This window comes from Hemicordylus capensis, chromosome 15 (genome assembly GCF_027244095.1).
Source record: "Hemicordylus capensis ecotype Gifberg chromosome 15, rHemCap1.1.pri, whole genome shotgun sequence".
Lineage (NCBI taxonomy): Eukaryota > Metazoa > Chordata > Lepidosauria > Squamata > Cordylidae > Hemicordylus > Hemicordylus capensis.
This window is the reverse complement of record NC_069671.1, coordinates 13,636,747-13,653,392: the sequence shown is the minus strand read 5'-3', so window position 1 is coordinate 13,653,392 and position 16,646 is coordinate 13,636,747. Positions and strand designations below refer to the sequence as shown.

General features: G+C 49.7%; 1 protein-coding gene across 3 annotated transcripts in view; it reads left to right on the top strand.

Moving 5' to 3' along the window:
* Positions 1–2,764: 2,764 nt before the first annotated feature.
* The window catches only part of MLXIP (MLX interacting protein), a 57,005-nt gene continuing 43,123 nt past the window's right edge, over positions 2,765–16,646 (top strand). The window contains exon 1 of one of the 3 annotated variants that reach the window (XM_053279583.1): positions 2,765–3,920. In XM_053279583.1, coding sequence (XP_053135558.1) covers positions 3,355–3,920 — 566 coding nt within the window. In that variant the 5' untranslated portion in view covers positions 2,765–3,354. The remainder of the gene's footprint in view (positions 3,921–16,646) is intronic. The other 2 variants (XM_053279582.1, XM_053279581.1) reach the window with 2 other exon arrangements.

Below are 16,646 nucleotides of genomic sequence, written 5' to 3'. Positions count from 1 at the left end.
ACCTAGGGATATGACACAACACTTGAGACCAATGCTACAGCCTTAACACCCACGCTTAGATGCTTTTAGAACCTGTGAGAAGCTTATACTTAGCCTTTTGCTGTGCTGCGGTAGAGAACAGGGTGTGATTTGCTGCTCCCTTCTTACAGACTGCTAGGAAGGAGTATGTAAACCTTCAGGTGAAAACTACCTTGCTGTTGAAAGCCATTTAGACTCCAGGCTTAGGTCGGACTGGAGAGGTTCTGATTATAAATGGCCTTGTGCTAAACTGTGCTCCTACTGGAAGATGGGGGACTAGGATTTCTTTTTAAAAATAGAAGCACCAGAGGCCCTAGAAGGTTCACTCTCCCCAATACCTTTAGTGTTTTATTGACTGATCAGTCAGAATTGAAGAGGGTACTTCAAGGTGTCAAAGGACTGAACTGGGGAGCAACAGGCACACATGTGGCCTGCAGACATCTGGCTTGCTGCTCCAGGAAGCAGGTTGCTGGACTAAATAGGCCTTTGGTCTGATCCAGCGTGGCTGATTTCTTATCCAGAGGCCCGTTTCATTTGCTTTGCTACTACTATTTCTATACTGCTTTTCAACAGAAAAGTTCTCAGTCTGGTTTATAAAGTTACCAAGATAATGGACAACCAGCCCTTCCCAAATAGTATTTCGGACCATGCTTTGAAAGCCTGTCTGCTTTTCTCAGGGGCAGATCAAGCTTTTTGCTGCCCATAGGCAAAAAGGCTTTTGACGCCCTTTTACCTTAAACAGAAAAGGTGTGTCTTTTTTTAAATAAGGTAAAGGGGGGCACTTTCTCCTTGCCCGCTCCACCCTTGCCGCAGCAGCCGCTGCCCACAGAGAGGGGCAGTAAAGTTTGAGGGGCAAAATTTGCTGCTGCTCAAATTTTGCCGCCATAGGCAAATGCCTGCTCTGCCTCTCCGTTAATCCACCACTGGTTTTACTATGACTAAATGGAATATGAGCTACACTGTGAGCCGACGCTTCTGCATCCACCCTGTAGTAAAATGCTGTGCCTTGTGGTACTATAGTAGCTGTCGGTTCCAAAGGCCTCTGTGATTACAAAGCGCCCTGGGGAGGGAGTTACTGCAGAAGTAGGGAAGGGCTCGGCCCTTTCCCCACAGTCACTTTTGCCCTCAAACTTTTTTGCAAACATCTCCTACCACCTGCCCATGTTCACGGCCTACATTTCATTTTGCAAACATGAGGCTTGCAGCAGTGGGCCTGAAAAGAAGAGGGCATCTTAAGGACTCCATTGTTTTGCTCTTCCCAGAAGAAAAAAAATTCTTCCTTAATTTTTTTTTTTAAATATCGGGCCATCAGCGTGCATGGCACGTTACAAAGCAAACATCCCTGCCCCAAGGCGCATGCCATCTAAAATACTATGCAGGAAAGACTACAGAGGAAAGGAAGAGATGGAGGCAAAGTGGGGTAAGGCTAGATGTTCAGTTGTACATTCATGGGCTTAGTTTCAGTAGGGATCGAGGGCGCCTTGAGCAAGAAGGCAGCCTTAGGCTTCCTGCTTAAGTCAGGGAGAGGGTAGCTGTGCTTTTCAAGCCTGAGCAGGGACATTGCAGGACTGCAGAGATGCTTTCTCCTGGAGCCTTTGCACACACAGCCTCTGTTCTGCTCCGAATCTCCTTCAGAAGCGAGTGTGTCGCGTTCACACACCAGCCAAACCTACTTTGAAGCCCCTTTGTGATCTTTGCACCCAATCCACACACAAACTGGGCTTTGTGATGCGAATTCTAGCTTATCTGGACCTACCTGTGGGTTTTAAAAATGCTGGTTTTAAGCCACTTTTTCTGAGCAAATGGGAGAGGCACAATAAGAGGCATTCTCTCTTCAGAGAGGCAGATTTATCTCTGCGGGAGCTCTTCTCCCCCCACCCCATTGGCTAGTAGGAAAACATGGAGCATGCCATGTGGACTTGTTCCAAAGTAAAACCGAGAGGGGTGGGGCTGCTTCCCTGAAAGCAGCCAGTTGTACTTCGAAGTGGCTTCACTCAACCAGGGCCAAGTGCCAATAACTCCCAGGACCTTTTACACACAGAAGAACATAGGAAGCTGCCCTATACTGAGTCAGACCATAGGTCCATCTCCCTTAGTATTGTCTACACAGACTGGCAGCGTCTTCTCCAAGGTTGCAGGCAGGAATCTCTCTCAGCCCTATTTACGCTACAAACACCGCACTTCACAGTACTTGTTTGTTGGTTCAATAAAAAAAAAAATCTTGTCCTATAAAAAAAATCTTGTCCTATTTTGGAGATGCTGCCTGGGGAAGGAACTTGGGACCTTCTGCTCTTCCCAGAGCTGCTCCATCCCCTAAGGGGAATATCTCACAGTGCAATCACTTCTAGTCCACCTTTCGTATGCAACCGGGGCGGATCCTGCTTAGCTTAAAGGGACAAGTCATGCTAGCTACCACCAGACCGGCTCTCTGCCCATAAGAAGAGTAAAGAAGACTTTACCCCGAGTTGACAGGGCAGCTTCACTGCGAAGTTGTCCCCCCCACAAACCGACGCAAAAAGTGGATTTTGTTGTGGTTTTTTCGTTTTTTAAACCCCGGTATAAATCAGGTTACCCTTGACTCTACCGCGCTGTGAAAAACCCGAATCGTGTGCGAAGTGCTCCCCATCACTGGCAGGGGGGCTTCGGGGTCAGTCGGGCCGAGATGTGGACCGCCCCCCCGCCCCCCAGGAAAGGGCTTCAGGAGGAGCCCCGCCGCCTGGAAGCCTGGCTGGGCGGACTGACCGCTCTTTGAGCCGCGCGCGGGGCGGAAGGGTCGGCCGGGATGGGAGAAGCAGCCATGGCCCGCGAGGAGGAGCCAGGGAGCGGGCGGCTGCCCGGGCTGGGTCTCCTCCCCGCGGCGGGGAGGAAGGCGGAGGACCCCACACACCCCCATCCCTTCCCCATCCCGGTCCCGCCAGTCGTCCGTCTTGGTCCCCACGACCAGCATCATCCTCCTCCCTCCTCCCCCCTCACTTGGTCGCAGGCCTGACGCGCCCCCTGCCTGCCTGCCTCTTCCTCCCTCGCTCCCTCAGCGGCTGCTGCTGGAGCTGAGCGAGGACGCAGGAGCAGGAGCAGGAGGTGCCGCCCAGCAGGCAGCCCGCCCAGCAGCCAGGCGGGGCGGCGGCGGCGGCCTCGCCTCCTGCCTCTCCGGCTCCTCCCCGCGAGCAGGGCCGGGCGGGCCAAGCTGCTCCACAAGGGGGCGGGGCGGGCCTGAGGCGGCGGCGGGGCAGCAGCAGCAGCAGCAGCAGGCAGAGGAGCCGCGGGCGGCGACGACAACGGCGACGGCCCAGGAGCAGCAGCAGGCTGGAGGCGGGCTGCCCTTCTCCCTCCGCCGCGATGGCCGCCGACGTCTTCATGCTGCCGCCGGGCACCAGCCGCTTCCCGCCGGCGGCGACGGCCCTCACCTCCTCCCTGGCGCGGCGGGCGGCGGCGGCGGCGGCGGCGGCTGAAGAGGACTCCTCTTCCTCGACGGAGGACAGCGAGGACGACGACGGGCCCGGCAGGCTGCCGCCGCCGCCGCCCCACCAGCCCCCGCCGCCGCCGCCCACCACCCCCTCCCGGCGCCGGGCGGGCAGGGGCCCTCGCGGGCGGCCGGCGCCGCAGATCATCCACTCGGGCCACTTCATGGTCTCCTCGCCCCACAGCGAGCACCCGCCCAAGAAGGGCTACGACTTCGACACCGTCAACGAGCAGACCTGCCAGACCTACCGCTTCGGGCCGGCGGCGGCGGCGGCGGACGGGGATGGCGGGGCCGGCGGAGCGGGGTCGTCGTCCTCGGCGGGGGCGGCGGCGGGCGGCCGCGGCGGGGCAGCTGGAGGCGGGGGCGGCGCGGCGGCCGGCGGGCGCCTCAGCATCGACGCCTCCCTCACCAAGCTCTTCGAGTGCATGACCCTGGCCTACAGGTGAGGGAGGCCGGGGGGGGGGCGTCTGTGGGGTGGGAGATGGGGGGCGTGGGTGGGGGGGCTGGGAGATGGGGGGCGCTCTCATTGGTTTCCCTTTGGGTGTGAAGCGTCTCTCCTGCTCTCTCAGGGCAGGGATCCCTCAGAGCAGCTGACATAATGATAATAATGATGCTGCTGCTGATAATGCTGATAGTAATAATAATGAGAGTTAAACCAGATTTAAAGATGGTGTGCAGGATCCCAGCTGAGCGATTCGTGACTGAGCCACACGGTTGAAATGGGTGAAAGGGGTTAGTCGTGACTTAGGCCTCCTTACTTTCAGTGGCGTCTTGTGATTTCGACTGTGCGGAGCCTTTCCATGAATCATAGTACTGGACTTCTGTTGGAATGACAATAATAGTAATGTTGTTAGACGTATTTTGCCGTGGTACCTATAACAATATTGATGATAAAATTCTGGCGTCCCAGGTCCTTGGGAAGGACTCGATGTCTGGATAAAACAAACCAGTCAATAACACCTGTCTGGCTGTGCAAACAAGAAATAATCATAATAATCATCATCACAGCTGCTCTGAGTGGTTTCTGTTGGGGATTATTTCCTGCTCTGTCAGGCAGAAGCTTCCAAGCAGCAAACCTCATTGTTGTTGTCTAGGGGCAGGGCCCGGACATGGGTGTCTGCAGAAAGCTTGCTGGGGGAGACACATAATAGATGCACACAAATAGATGCGTAGCGTGCATAAATCAAAATCTAATCCGGCCATGAATCTGGAGAGGGGAACTGCTCCCCTTGTCTCCTCTCTGGATGCCCAGAGGAACTTAGTAAATAAATGAGACTAGCTATAGAAGTCTCCTAAACTTTGGTGAATTCTAGTCCTAACTTGGATCCTGCCCATAAATAATAACTTCAGTTGTATGCTAATTAACGGGAGCAATGCTAATTAGAAACTGAAAGGGGTTTCTGACGGATAGAGCAGCAGAGACAATATTAGGCAGATACAATCTCCCTTCCTGTTTTTCTCCCACTCTTTGTCTCCCTTAAAAGATAAGTTGTGCCGTGGAGTCAATGTCAACTCCTGGCAACCACAGAAAAGCCCTGTGGTTGTCTTTGGTAGAATATAGGAGGGGTTGACCATTGCCATCTCCCGCACAGTATGAGATGATGCCTCTCAGCATCTTCCCATATCGCTGCTGCCCGATATAGGTGTTTCCCATAGACTGGGAAACACACCTGCGGGGATTTGAACTCTGGCTTGCTAGTCAAGTCACTTCTCCACTGTGCTTACAAACCATACGACCAATAAAAAGAGTGTACAGGATGATTGCATGCCTACAACAGGCCCTATCCAGTAGCACCTTACATTACCCTAGAAGCCCAGGGGTCCCCAACCTTCAGTCCCCAGACTATAACTCCCATCACCCCTAGCCATACTGGCCTTTAGGGATGATGGGAGTGGTAGTACAGCAGCCACAATTGCAAACCTTTGCCCTAGTCCAGGACTTCACAACTTTGGCCCTCCAGATGCTGTTGGGCTACCACTCCCATCATCCCCAGCTACAGTGGCCAACAATAAGGGAGGCTGGGAGTTGTAGTCCAACATCTGCAGGATGGGCTGTGCAAGTTGTGCAACCCTGCCCCAGTCCAGAAGCTGACCTTGATAGCTGTATCTTCACTACCTATCAACAGGCAGGCAGAAGTTGGGCCAGGCACTTGGAAAGGGGGTAAGGCACTTGTGGGGTGGGGTGGGGTGCACAAGGAGTTGAAACCTTTAGGGAAGGGAAGCTTAAATGCATGGGTTTACCATTAGCACTATCATTTCTGCTACAGTATTTGGGAAACGTTCTTCTTTGTACAAAGTTGCAGTTCTTTGAGCAAAGTTGTTCCATCTGTTGGCATTTTCTGTTGAGACGTGGCGTAAAACAAAGCACTCCAATATGGGGAAACGACCGTAACCAGGAAGTGGAGCATAATGTGAGGGCTTTCTGCTCCGTTTTAATCTCAGAATCTGTTTTCTGTTTCTTCTTTGTGCCGTTTTGCTTTTCTCACCTCTGAAAGAATGAATCTGGAAGCCTTAAAGAGGCTTCATTTTGTGTCCAGCTGCGGACTGGGGGTTGTTTACATTCTTAGAAGGCTTGCCAGAGGAACAGATGAGGATTGTTTCCGTACAGGAGGAGACTGAAAAATAAATGTACTTGCTCCATGTTGCAAAGGTCCTCCGTTTCTGCTGCCTACTGTTGAGTAGAGGCTGTGAATATTAAACACTTGCCAAGATCTGGACCCTCCCCTCCCCCACTTAGCTAAAAAACAGTTAACTGCAAAGCTTCTTTGCATAATGGTCTATAAAAAGTAAGTTTATTCAGGAAAATAGTGAGCTACACTCAGTCAGCAGTTAGCTGTTTTCTTTTTGACAACTGCAAATAAAGACTGAGCTTCATTTTTTCCAGTGCCACCTCGTTTTCTTTGTTAGAATAATGGTGAGACAGTAGATGTGAATTTCTTCTCATAAAGAATGTGTTAAATCAACACTGATATACAGCCAAGTGTGGCTGTAGGGGAAAGAAAACTAGGGCAGTCCACACTTTATGCAACAAACCTAATTGCTGTGTTTTCATTGTTGTTACTTGCCGCAAACTGACCTATATGTGCATGCAGCAGTCAGGCTTGTTGTGAGAAAGTGTGGAACTGCTCCTGGAACGACCTTTGTTATAAGGGAACAGTTGTGTGTGTGTGTGTGTATGTGCGCGTGCCATCAAATGTTCATTTTTCCCCTTGATGCAGTAATAATGCTGTTTCATGACTCAGGATTTTGCACAGATAAAAGTGATGGAGAGAGCAATTGCAGAGAATTCCAGTCACAGGCTATTTGTGAAGTCATAGATACTTCGGTGGTTCCTCTGAGGTCTTGCTTCCAGAACATGGTTTGCAGAGGTAGTGGCTTAACTGATTAGATGCAATGACAAACGAGGTCTGTCAGCACACTAGCATGAGCAAGAAGTTTGTCCCTTTGAAATGCAACATGTTAGGTCACTTTGTTTCAGGCGTCTAGTTAATGTTCAAGGCCAGTCTGGAATAGAAGATGCAAGGAAATCGAATACATAATAAGGCAAATTTGTGGGGATGGTTTAGAGGGAGTGCATTCCTAGCAGTGCCAGAACGTATGACATAGACTGGGCTGTTGAGCAGGTGCTGTGTTTCACTGTGATAGCTGGAGAAACAACATCTTTATTTTGGGGGAAGATGTTTCGTTTTTATAGTCCAGCAGTGCAGGAGTGGTGCGTCATGTCCTACACACTTGCTAAACTTTGTCTGCTGCAGTAATATAGGAGTTATTTTCTGCCGGTTAAAATGTTGGAAACCATTGTGGGAGCCTTTTCCTCTCAGCCCATCTGTCTAAAGATCAAAATAGATGTGTGTGTGTGTGTGTGTATGTATGTATGTATGTATGTATGTATGTATGTATATATATATCTCCAATCGTAACTGCTTGCCAGCTTTGCTCCCTGAGGCTTCAAGGGTTTGCGGTCATGTATGCAGTTTATAACAATGAGGTCAAAGATTAGTTTTACCTGTAGCTGGTCCAGAAAACGACAGGTTTCCACTCTCTTTGTCTTGAAGCACTTCATCTTTAGTAGAAGATTTAGGCTTGTCCTGTTATGGAAGAAAACTTGAAAACAAAGGATTATTTCAACCAGAGATTCACTCAGATCCTGAATGAACAGAAATAAAGATCAGAAACTTGATTTTTCTCATGGGGGGCCAAGTAGGGGACGATGGCTGCCAGAAGACAAATATTGTTCAAGAGACACACACACTTAATGGTGGTGGTGTCTCTCTCTCTCTCTCTCTCCACTCTGCTGAAGGTTTTCCCCGAGTTCTATATTTCCAGAGGAAGAACACCTTCAAATACAACTCCTCCTTTGTAGCAAGGTTAAGTAAATGTTGCTTGTGATTTTGAAGTGAGAGATTTTTTTTTTTTTAGAACTTCAAACCGAAGTCTTTTGCAAATTAGATTAATTAACACACTGAAACAGTAAGGTGAGCAGAAATCCCTGTGGTGATCCAGTTGCATGTCCTCACTAAGTAGCACTGGAGGTGATCTTATCTGTTAAGGAGACTTTGCTTAAGATAGTACTGGCATTAATTCATTTTAAATCCTTTGACTCTCGGTAATTGATTGCCTAGATCTTGGTTATCTGGTCAAAACACTGCCTTGAGAATGCTCAGATAAAAAAGTGAATGAAATTATGATATTATAAAAATCATCATAATAGGTGGTTTGGATCCAGAGAGCCATGAGTGGTGCTTCCAGAGGTGCTCTTACCCCTGGACATCCTGGCCTAAGTCCAGAGCCTCCACACCACCTAAGGGCCCCCAAATCCTCTTTATTCTGTTCCGGATGGGCCAAGCGTGGCCACTGCTTTAGAGACAGAGTGGGGTGTGGGGAAAGAAATTCGTGGTGGGACTATGTTAAGTTGCGTGTTGAAATGTTTCTGCTAATGCATATTTGCAAACATATACCTGTTTTATATTCTTGCATTCTTGTGAGTTCAGTTGCTGTTTGTGCCCTCAAGAACCCCATGTGTTCAAAAATGCTGTCTGTGTGTGTGTAGGGGATGATGCTTAACTTGCGACATGGGGGTGGAGCAGGCTCCAAAATTTACTTACATACATATCTATCTATTCGATTGCTATACCGCCCTTCCAAAAATGGCTCAGGGCGCTTTACACAGAGAAATAATAAATAAATAAGATGGCTTCCTGTCCCCAAAGGGCTCACAATCTAAAAAGAAATACAAGACAGACACAGCAACAGTCACTGTGCAGGGGGTGGAGAGGGCCAGTTACTCTCCCCCTGCTCAATCAAGAGAGTCACCACATTAAAAAGGTGCCTCTTGGCCAAGTTAGCAGGGGTTCAGGTAGGTGCTTCATGTAGGCAATGTGGCTTCCCCACCCCTTCTCCATCCTTTAGCTCCTTTTGCGGGACCCTCAGCCACAGCGTGGCAGGTGGCTCAGGGGGCTGCTGGGGGAGGGGGAAGCCCGTGGCGGTGCTGTTCCCCCAAGTGAGTGGAAGTGCTCCCCTGACAGTGCAGAGTCGCCGTGAACGGCTGGCTTCACAGAGTTGCCGCCGCCTTGGTCCTGGAAAATATGAAGCGTGTCAAGTAGAACGTTTTAACCAGATTAAGAGTTTGTTGACAAGTTGCAGACGTCTAGAGGTACTCAAAATTTCACATAATCCTTTTAGCCACAAATGATCCAATTAAAAAAACCCCACTGATATCTGCTTTATTGTGTGTAGCATAGTGTCTCTTTCTCAGCCACTCACTCACTCACTCACTCATTGCTGTTCTGTTTTAGAGACCAGTCTAGGGCTGCATCCAAAGAAGTCCCCCTCATTCAGTTTAGCGGCTGAGCTGGCCATGGGAAGCTCTTTTGGCAGCCAGCATAGGAGGTCTGTGGGAGAAAAGGGGGTTCTCCCCAGGCAAGGACAAAGGCCCCTGGAAAGTGGACTGTATCATGTGTCTCATTAAACTCCCCCAGTCCTTGACGAAACTGTTCCACATCTCCCTGCTGACTTGGCTTGCTGAATTGATTTGCTAGCTTGGCTCTAACTGGTTAATCTGTTCTGTCGTTAATGAATAAAGCAGGAATACCTAAAGAGAGAGAATACCTAAAGAGAATATGCACAGGAGAGCCGTGCATATTCTTTTGTATTGCGTTTCCTTGGGAACATGAGCATCCTGGGCGTGGGAGCAGGGGCCTCTTGAGCCTGAAGTGGGCTCCCTGTGTCCTCATGAGATGTCTGGGGTGGGGTGGTGACAGGCTCATAGTTCAGCCTCGCAGTGCGCTGGATGCAGGGATCAAAGTCCAAGTCCCTTCCAAGCTGATGATGGGCTCATACTTACACTTGCTTATGTGTGATGCATTTGTATTCAGCCCCTTCTCGAAGGAGCTCGGAGAGAGTCCGTGTGGGGTTCCAGAGCAGTCTCCCTCTGAGCTGTGGGTCAGGCTCCGGTATGTGATGCTTTCTAGCTGGACCTGGGGCCCTGTCTAAGGTTCATATGAGATGAAGTGGCACCAGTGTCTGTGGCCCAAGGTAGAAGGACGGACAAGGTGAGCAAGAAGGAACAGCTGAATGCTTCAGAAAGATGGCTTGCTAGTAAAGCAGTAGGAATTGGGTCCGGACCCGATCGGTACAGTGTGCCAGTGGACCAAGTTGTCTAGGGACAGTGTGGAATCCCATTGCTTGGACATCTTTATGAACAGGTCGAACATTTGTCTATAGGAGGTGCTTTAGGTATAAGTCGTCTTGTTTGGGGCAGGCCGTTGCATTGAGTGATCTCTTTACTGTAACTGATGGAGTAATATGTCCACCTCCTCATCTGACTTCCTTTGATCTCCACAAGCCCAGGACATCCTACTCCAGTGTTCTTCATTGTAAGGCCTGGGGACCAGTGGTGGCCCCCATCAGCCCTAAGTGCAGCTCCCTGACTAATCGTTTACTGGGCCTGTGTGAAGCTTTGGGCAAGGCTGAATACTCTGCGCAACACCCCCCTCCCCCCCGGCACAATGCGGAAATGACCATTCCTGCCATGCGGTGCCATGCTTGGTCCAGAGCTATGGGGCTCTTTTAAGGGGATTGGAATGCTCTTGAGTCCCTGCACAATCTTGGAAGGCATGCATGAGCCCTTCTCAGCACTTTCCACATAGAGCTCTTGAGAGGGTTCTGCCTCTCTTAAAGAGCCCTCTCAGCACTGAGAAACGCCCAGTACTGTGCAGAGGTCAGTGCAGTGGGAAATGCCTCTCACCTTGAAGGCTTTTTGCCAAAATGGCCCCCACTCAAAAATAGTGAAGATCACTGTCCTAGTGCATGATGTTGACTGGTGGGCTTTTAGTCCCAAGGCATGATGCAGCCCTATCCTGTGTTTCTTTACTCAGTCCCTCTGAGGTCAGTGGGGCTTACTCCCTAAAAAAAATGCATTAACACTCAAGTAGCATCTTCAGTGGAAATGAAATGACTGTTTGAAAAGGGATAGGTCATGTAATCACAACTTGAATTAATTTTTTTAAGCTGCTGCATTAACTGTAATGGAAGTGTTTGCTTCTAGTTTGCCTTGTGATCTGAATAGCATTTGGGAACCCAACCCATCTATCTTCAGGCTGCAAACAGAGCCCGCTTTATAACTGGAGAGCTGGTCTTGTGATAGCAAGCATGCTGTGTCCCCTTTGCTAAGCAGGGTCTGCCCTGGTTGCATATGAATGAGAGATGTGTGAGCACTCTAAGAAATTCCCCTCAGGGGATGGAGCCACTCTGGAAGAGCATCTTCTTGCTTGCATGCAGAAGGTTCCAAGTTCCTTCTCTGGCATCTCCAAAATAAGGCTGATAGAGATTCCTGCCTGCAACCTTGGAGAAGCCACTGCCGGTCTATGTAGACAGTGCTGAGCTAGATGGACTGATGGTCTGACTCTGTATAAAGCAGCTTCCTGTGTTCCAGTGACTTTGCTGTAATGTCTGTGTTTCATAATCTTTGAGTGTCTGGGAAGTTTGTTTTAAAAATGGATCGTGTTGCAGTCTCTCAAACAGCTTCCAAAACAGCCTTGCAAGTGAACAGTTATACTTCGGAAGGCCTGTTGGTGATAGAAGGTGATACTATAGAGGTTCTCAGAGCTGGGCCCCCAGATGTTGTTGAACTGCAACTCCCATAATCCTCAGGAGTTGTAGTCCAGCAACAACTGGAGACCTGAGAACCCCTCTGAGACTGTGCAGATTCAAGAACATGATGCACGTAGTTCCTTAAACTGTGAATGGGCTCTACTACAGTGTGCTATTTTTGACATTCTTGGTCTTAATGTTCATTATTGTAATGAAGGGTATGCTTGTACTAGCAACCACCAAGATTGCCTGTAGGAGGTGCCCTTCCTTGAGATGCGATTTGACCTGTCCCACAGTGAACAAATCCCTGGAGCATCTTGAGCTGCTTGCAAGAACTTCCTGCAAGTGTTCTAAAGGCTCCTGGAAACACTTTACTCCCCAGAACATATTTGAATCTCTCCATCAAGAAAAGCCAAGATGTCACTTGCTTTCTAAAAATGGTGAGGAGTGGATGCCCTCTGGGAGAGCATTCCAGAGCCCTGGGGGCAGTAACTGAGAAGGCCCAGTTCCGTGTGCACAACAGCCGAGCCTCTCTCATTGTCAACACGTGAAGCAGAGCCCCCTCCCATGGCCTTGCCAAGTGGGCAGAAATGCTTGGGAGCAGGAAGTCCCTCAGATATCCAGGGCCCAAACTTTGCCACAGCAGCTCCCCCATGGCCTCCTTTTGCTGCAGCGTGGCGCAGTTACTGTAGCATGAACATGTCTAGGTTGCCTTCCTGCAAGCAACAGTAGTTGCAAAGGGTTTGATCAGGCACTCACTTCCCTCTCCTAAAGGTCCACTACCTCATCTCTCTCTACAACAAGGCTGAATCTCATGAGATAGGCTTTCCTTTCCTTTTTTACTTGTGGGCAGTGCTTCATGTCTGGATGAGGGCATCTGTAAACAAGTTAAAGAACAAATCTGCCTACTTTCCTTTCACTATAATCTTAATTGATAATTGCCATCCTTAAGTTAGTCCACTTCAGTGGGGTGGATGACATCATCACAAACTATGCCACTGAGGGGTGTCTATTTGCCCCAACAACTGTATCAAATTTGGTTCAAATCCGGTAGGCAGTTCGTAGATCAGCCCAGTTACGCCTCAAACGTTCATGCGTCTGCCATCTTGAATTGGGGAGGATGACATCATCACAAACTACACCACCGAGGTGTCCTTATGTGTCACTTACTACAGCTGTACCAAATTTGGTTCAAATTGCCTAGACGGCTCACAAATCTTAAATCCGGGTGGATGACAAACCATGCTGTTGAGGTGTCCCTGCAACTGTATCTAATTTGGTTCATATTGGTCCAGGCATTGCAAATTTGATAGGCAGGGACACATATGAACACACAGAGAATGCTGGGTGATCTCTTAAGCTTACTTTCCTAAAGGAAAGCATGCTAAAAATGGTATTCTCCACCTGCAGCCTATAGTCTCTTTTGCCACCCCATTCTGCTGTAGGTATAAGACCAGCCCTCAGCCTATAGTAGTGGCAGAGATCTCGCCATCTTGCCTGTAGCAAATAAGTGCCTGTTTATGTGGGTGTTGGTTGTGGCATCCCCAAGTAACAGCAGGAGGAGTGCAGCAGAAAATTATTTTGTTGATAGAACAAAGTATGGAGAGAAGGAGAGATTTTTCACCAGCTGGTCTCTGAGATCAGTCTATTTAACAGGATCCTGGTGTTAGTATGGCCATTTGCAAGTCAGTCTGTAAATATTTCTACTTCCTGAAGTGTTCCAGTCTGTTACAGCAGATGCAAACAAGGAATCTTGTGGCACCTTAAAGACCAACAGATTATTATTCTATCTGTAAAAATGCTAGAAAGTAGCTGGTCTGCTACTAGCTGACCCAGGGTTCTCAAACTTGAGTCCAGCAGTGTTCCCTCGAACAGCGATTCCCAGCAAGTTGACTACAACTCCCAGCATCCCCAGCTGCAATGGCCTTTGGATGAGGATTCTGGGAGTTGTAATCAACAACATCTGGGAATCCCTGTTACAGGGAACACTGGTCCCCAGTTGTTGTAGTACTACAACTCCCATCAGGCACCTACAAACCCACTTGCCAACTTGTCGCTGGTGAGTGCTTCCAGCCCTCTGGCAAGTGGGACACCCAGCACCACACAGATCTCCTCACCAGAGGTCTCATTTCCACTGCCACTTTTGCAAAGGTAAGAAGCAGCAGGAATCCTTTCTGAGCAGTTGGAGAGGGCACCCCTGTTTCCTGCCATCTCCGTATCCCAGTGCAAATGACAGAAGACCTGCTTTTCACCTCTACCTCAGAAAAGGATCTGAGAGAAGAGAGAGGGATGGTGGAGACCACAGATAATGGCTGGCGAGTGAGCTAAGTCTAAATTTATGGATGCCTGACTCCCATAATCCCCAACTGCAGTAGCTTTTGAGCTATGAACCTTGGAGCGAACTGCTTTTATTTACTGTGGCATACTTCTGCCACAATAAATCCGCCCTTTAAGATGCCACAAGATTCCTGCTTTGGGTTTTCTGAAACTCAGTAGATGAGCAGTCATTCCGCTGCTCCTTTCTCCATTCACCTGGATTATCCCAAATCTGAGTGAGGCAGCCAGAACAGCACTGCAGGGTGGTGATGGTTGGGCATGTTCTCTCTCCTAGCTGGAATGTGCAGGATAGGGCTCTACAGCCTGCCTCTCTGTTTTTATTTTTATTTTTATTTTTTTAAAAAAAGGTTAGGATAGCAGTAGCCAGTGAGTGAGTGTGGAGGAACACACTCCGGTGGGGTTGTGCACGGGGGAACTGTGCTGTTGGCCCCACCACTGCAAGCACATCCTCCCTTCTAAATCTGAAAGGCCAGTTCCTTTGGGATTTGGCAGGAGTGACTGGATTTTGTGCAAGTGTGTCTTGTGGGTAAGAGATGCTGTGTCAGCTTCCTTACTAAACCAGAGTGGCAGGGTGAGGCTTGCCCTGCTGGTCCTGAGGGCTGTTTTGCATTGCTGGGATTGTTGCTTGTGAAATAACCTTTCCCAGAACTGTTCCCGGGCAGACATTTGCATTTCCTCCCAGAAGGAAGTCAGTAAACCACAACACATACTATAACGCATAAGGCCCATCCATTCCTACTAAGTGTCGCACTTTAAGGGAGGGAGAGGGTGCACTTACTCCTGCCTCCGCTTTCCCCTTGCTGGCGCTCGGTATTTGCAAAGTCCTACGGGGTGGCAGCGTACCTCCCTGCCGCCTCGTCCACACCCTGGTCAGAAGTGGCCAGAAGTAGTTGGCATGCATGTACGTGCGTGGGCCCGCCTGATGAGCATGAGTGTGGCGTGCGCATGTGCCCGGCATGCATGTGCCAGCTACTTCCGGCCAGGGAGCGGATGGGGCAGCAGGGAGGTATGCTGCCGCCCCCTAGAACTTTGTCAATCCCGAATGCCGGCAGGGGGAAAGCAGAGGGAGGGGTAAGTGCCCCACCCCTGCCCTTAAAGTGAGACACTGCCCCGCCTCCCCGCACCCACCGAACCACCCCTGCCTGGTTCTGTGCACATCCCTAATTCCTGCTGCAAAACAGATGATTACTATTAGAATCGTGACAAGAATGGTCTCCAGATAATCCACACATTTCAGAAGAGGCATTTGGATGCCTCTTCTACAGTCTCCCATCTATAGTTCTTGCAAATGTCTTAAATATAATTTAAGTATGTGGGGAAATGTGCTGCCTGAGTAGCCAGGGTCGCTTTTTAATTTGATCCAAAAAATGGTTTTTAAAAAAATGGATTAACTGGTTAAACAGCTATGCATTGCAGTCCTTGTGGTTATAATTTTTCCATGCAACAGGCGCACAGAGTCTCTCTCGCTCACTTTCAGGGCTTTGTCATATGCCTTTTGCCTGTATTGTGTGGTCTGCCCCTCCACCTTCAGCTTGTTCAAGACCAGCCTCGGCCTCTGAGTCGTTCTGTGAAAAGACGCCAAGCCTGCATCTGGATGCTCCTGTTACTTTCTCTATATTTTTCCCTAGACACAAACAGCTCTCCCGGAGCTTCCCTGCTCCTACCAGAAGGTGGTTGTTCAGCAAGGAGGCTGACACCATCCACGGTCTCTCTGCAAATGTGCAAAGGGAAATTCAGGCCGGTAATCCACTTACATGCCCTTCGTTCAGCAGACAAGTGAACAGTCCAGCTCATTTCATCGGGCTTGTCAGAGGTGTGGGCGCTTGCTGCTGGATTCTGTGGCTGCTCGGCTGGCTGGCTGAGAGCTGGTCACGGAGCCAATGGCTGGCTTTGTCAAGGGCTGATACGAGGGTCCTGCTGGCACTCCTCTCACCGACACTCCCCGCATTATAGGATAATTAAGTGTCACTTGATAAGGCAAAGTGCCCTGATGTGCTAAGTGCTTGCTGAGAATGCCAAGTGGCAGCCCTCCACTTCTCATCACCCTGTCCTGCCTCCCTGGCTGAGTCCCTTTGACTTTGGAAGGGCCTTCTTCCCATTAGAGCCTCTGCACATGGCCAGGGCCCGAGGCATCTAATCGGGGTGTTCGTACATCTTCCATGGACAAACCTGGGTGTTGCCACTAAAAATAAGCTGCAGAGGAAGCCTCCGCACCAGTGTTCCCTCTAAGGCGTGCACCTGTGCGCGCACTCAACACACTTTTGGATGTCCGCTCAGTTCATTTTAGATCCCGCTCAGGTTGAACCAGGAAGGCCCCGCTCTGAATTCACGTGCGCGCACACTGCCTTGATACTGCCACCCAGAACAGAACTCTTTCCACACACAGATGAGAAAAATTGGAGAGAGCACTGCTCAGCATTTCCCAGACGGACTCTCTGACATGTGCACCTGCCCACTGTTTCCAAGTCCTTAAAAAAAAAAAAAAAATCACAGATGCCCGCTACAGTTCTAGTGCATGGTGGTAATGTGTTGTCCATGGAAGCTGCTTTTGGAGGCTGCTCATGGGGAGGAGGGTTGTCTATTTGGCCAGTCAGAAAAGATTGAGTCAATTTCTTGTCAAACAGTGGTCGTGTAGTTTAAAGCATTGCATTCATGAGAACAACAAACAAGATGGGAACATGGGAAGCTGTGCTTTCCACCGAGTCAGACCCTTGGTCCATCTAGCTCAGCATTGTCCACA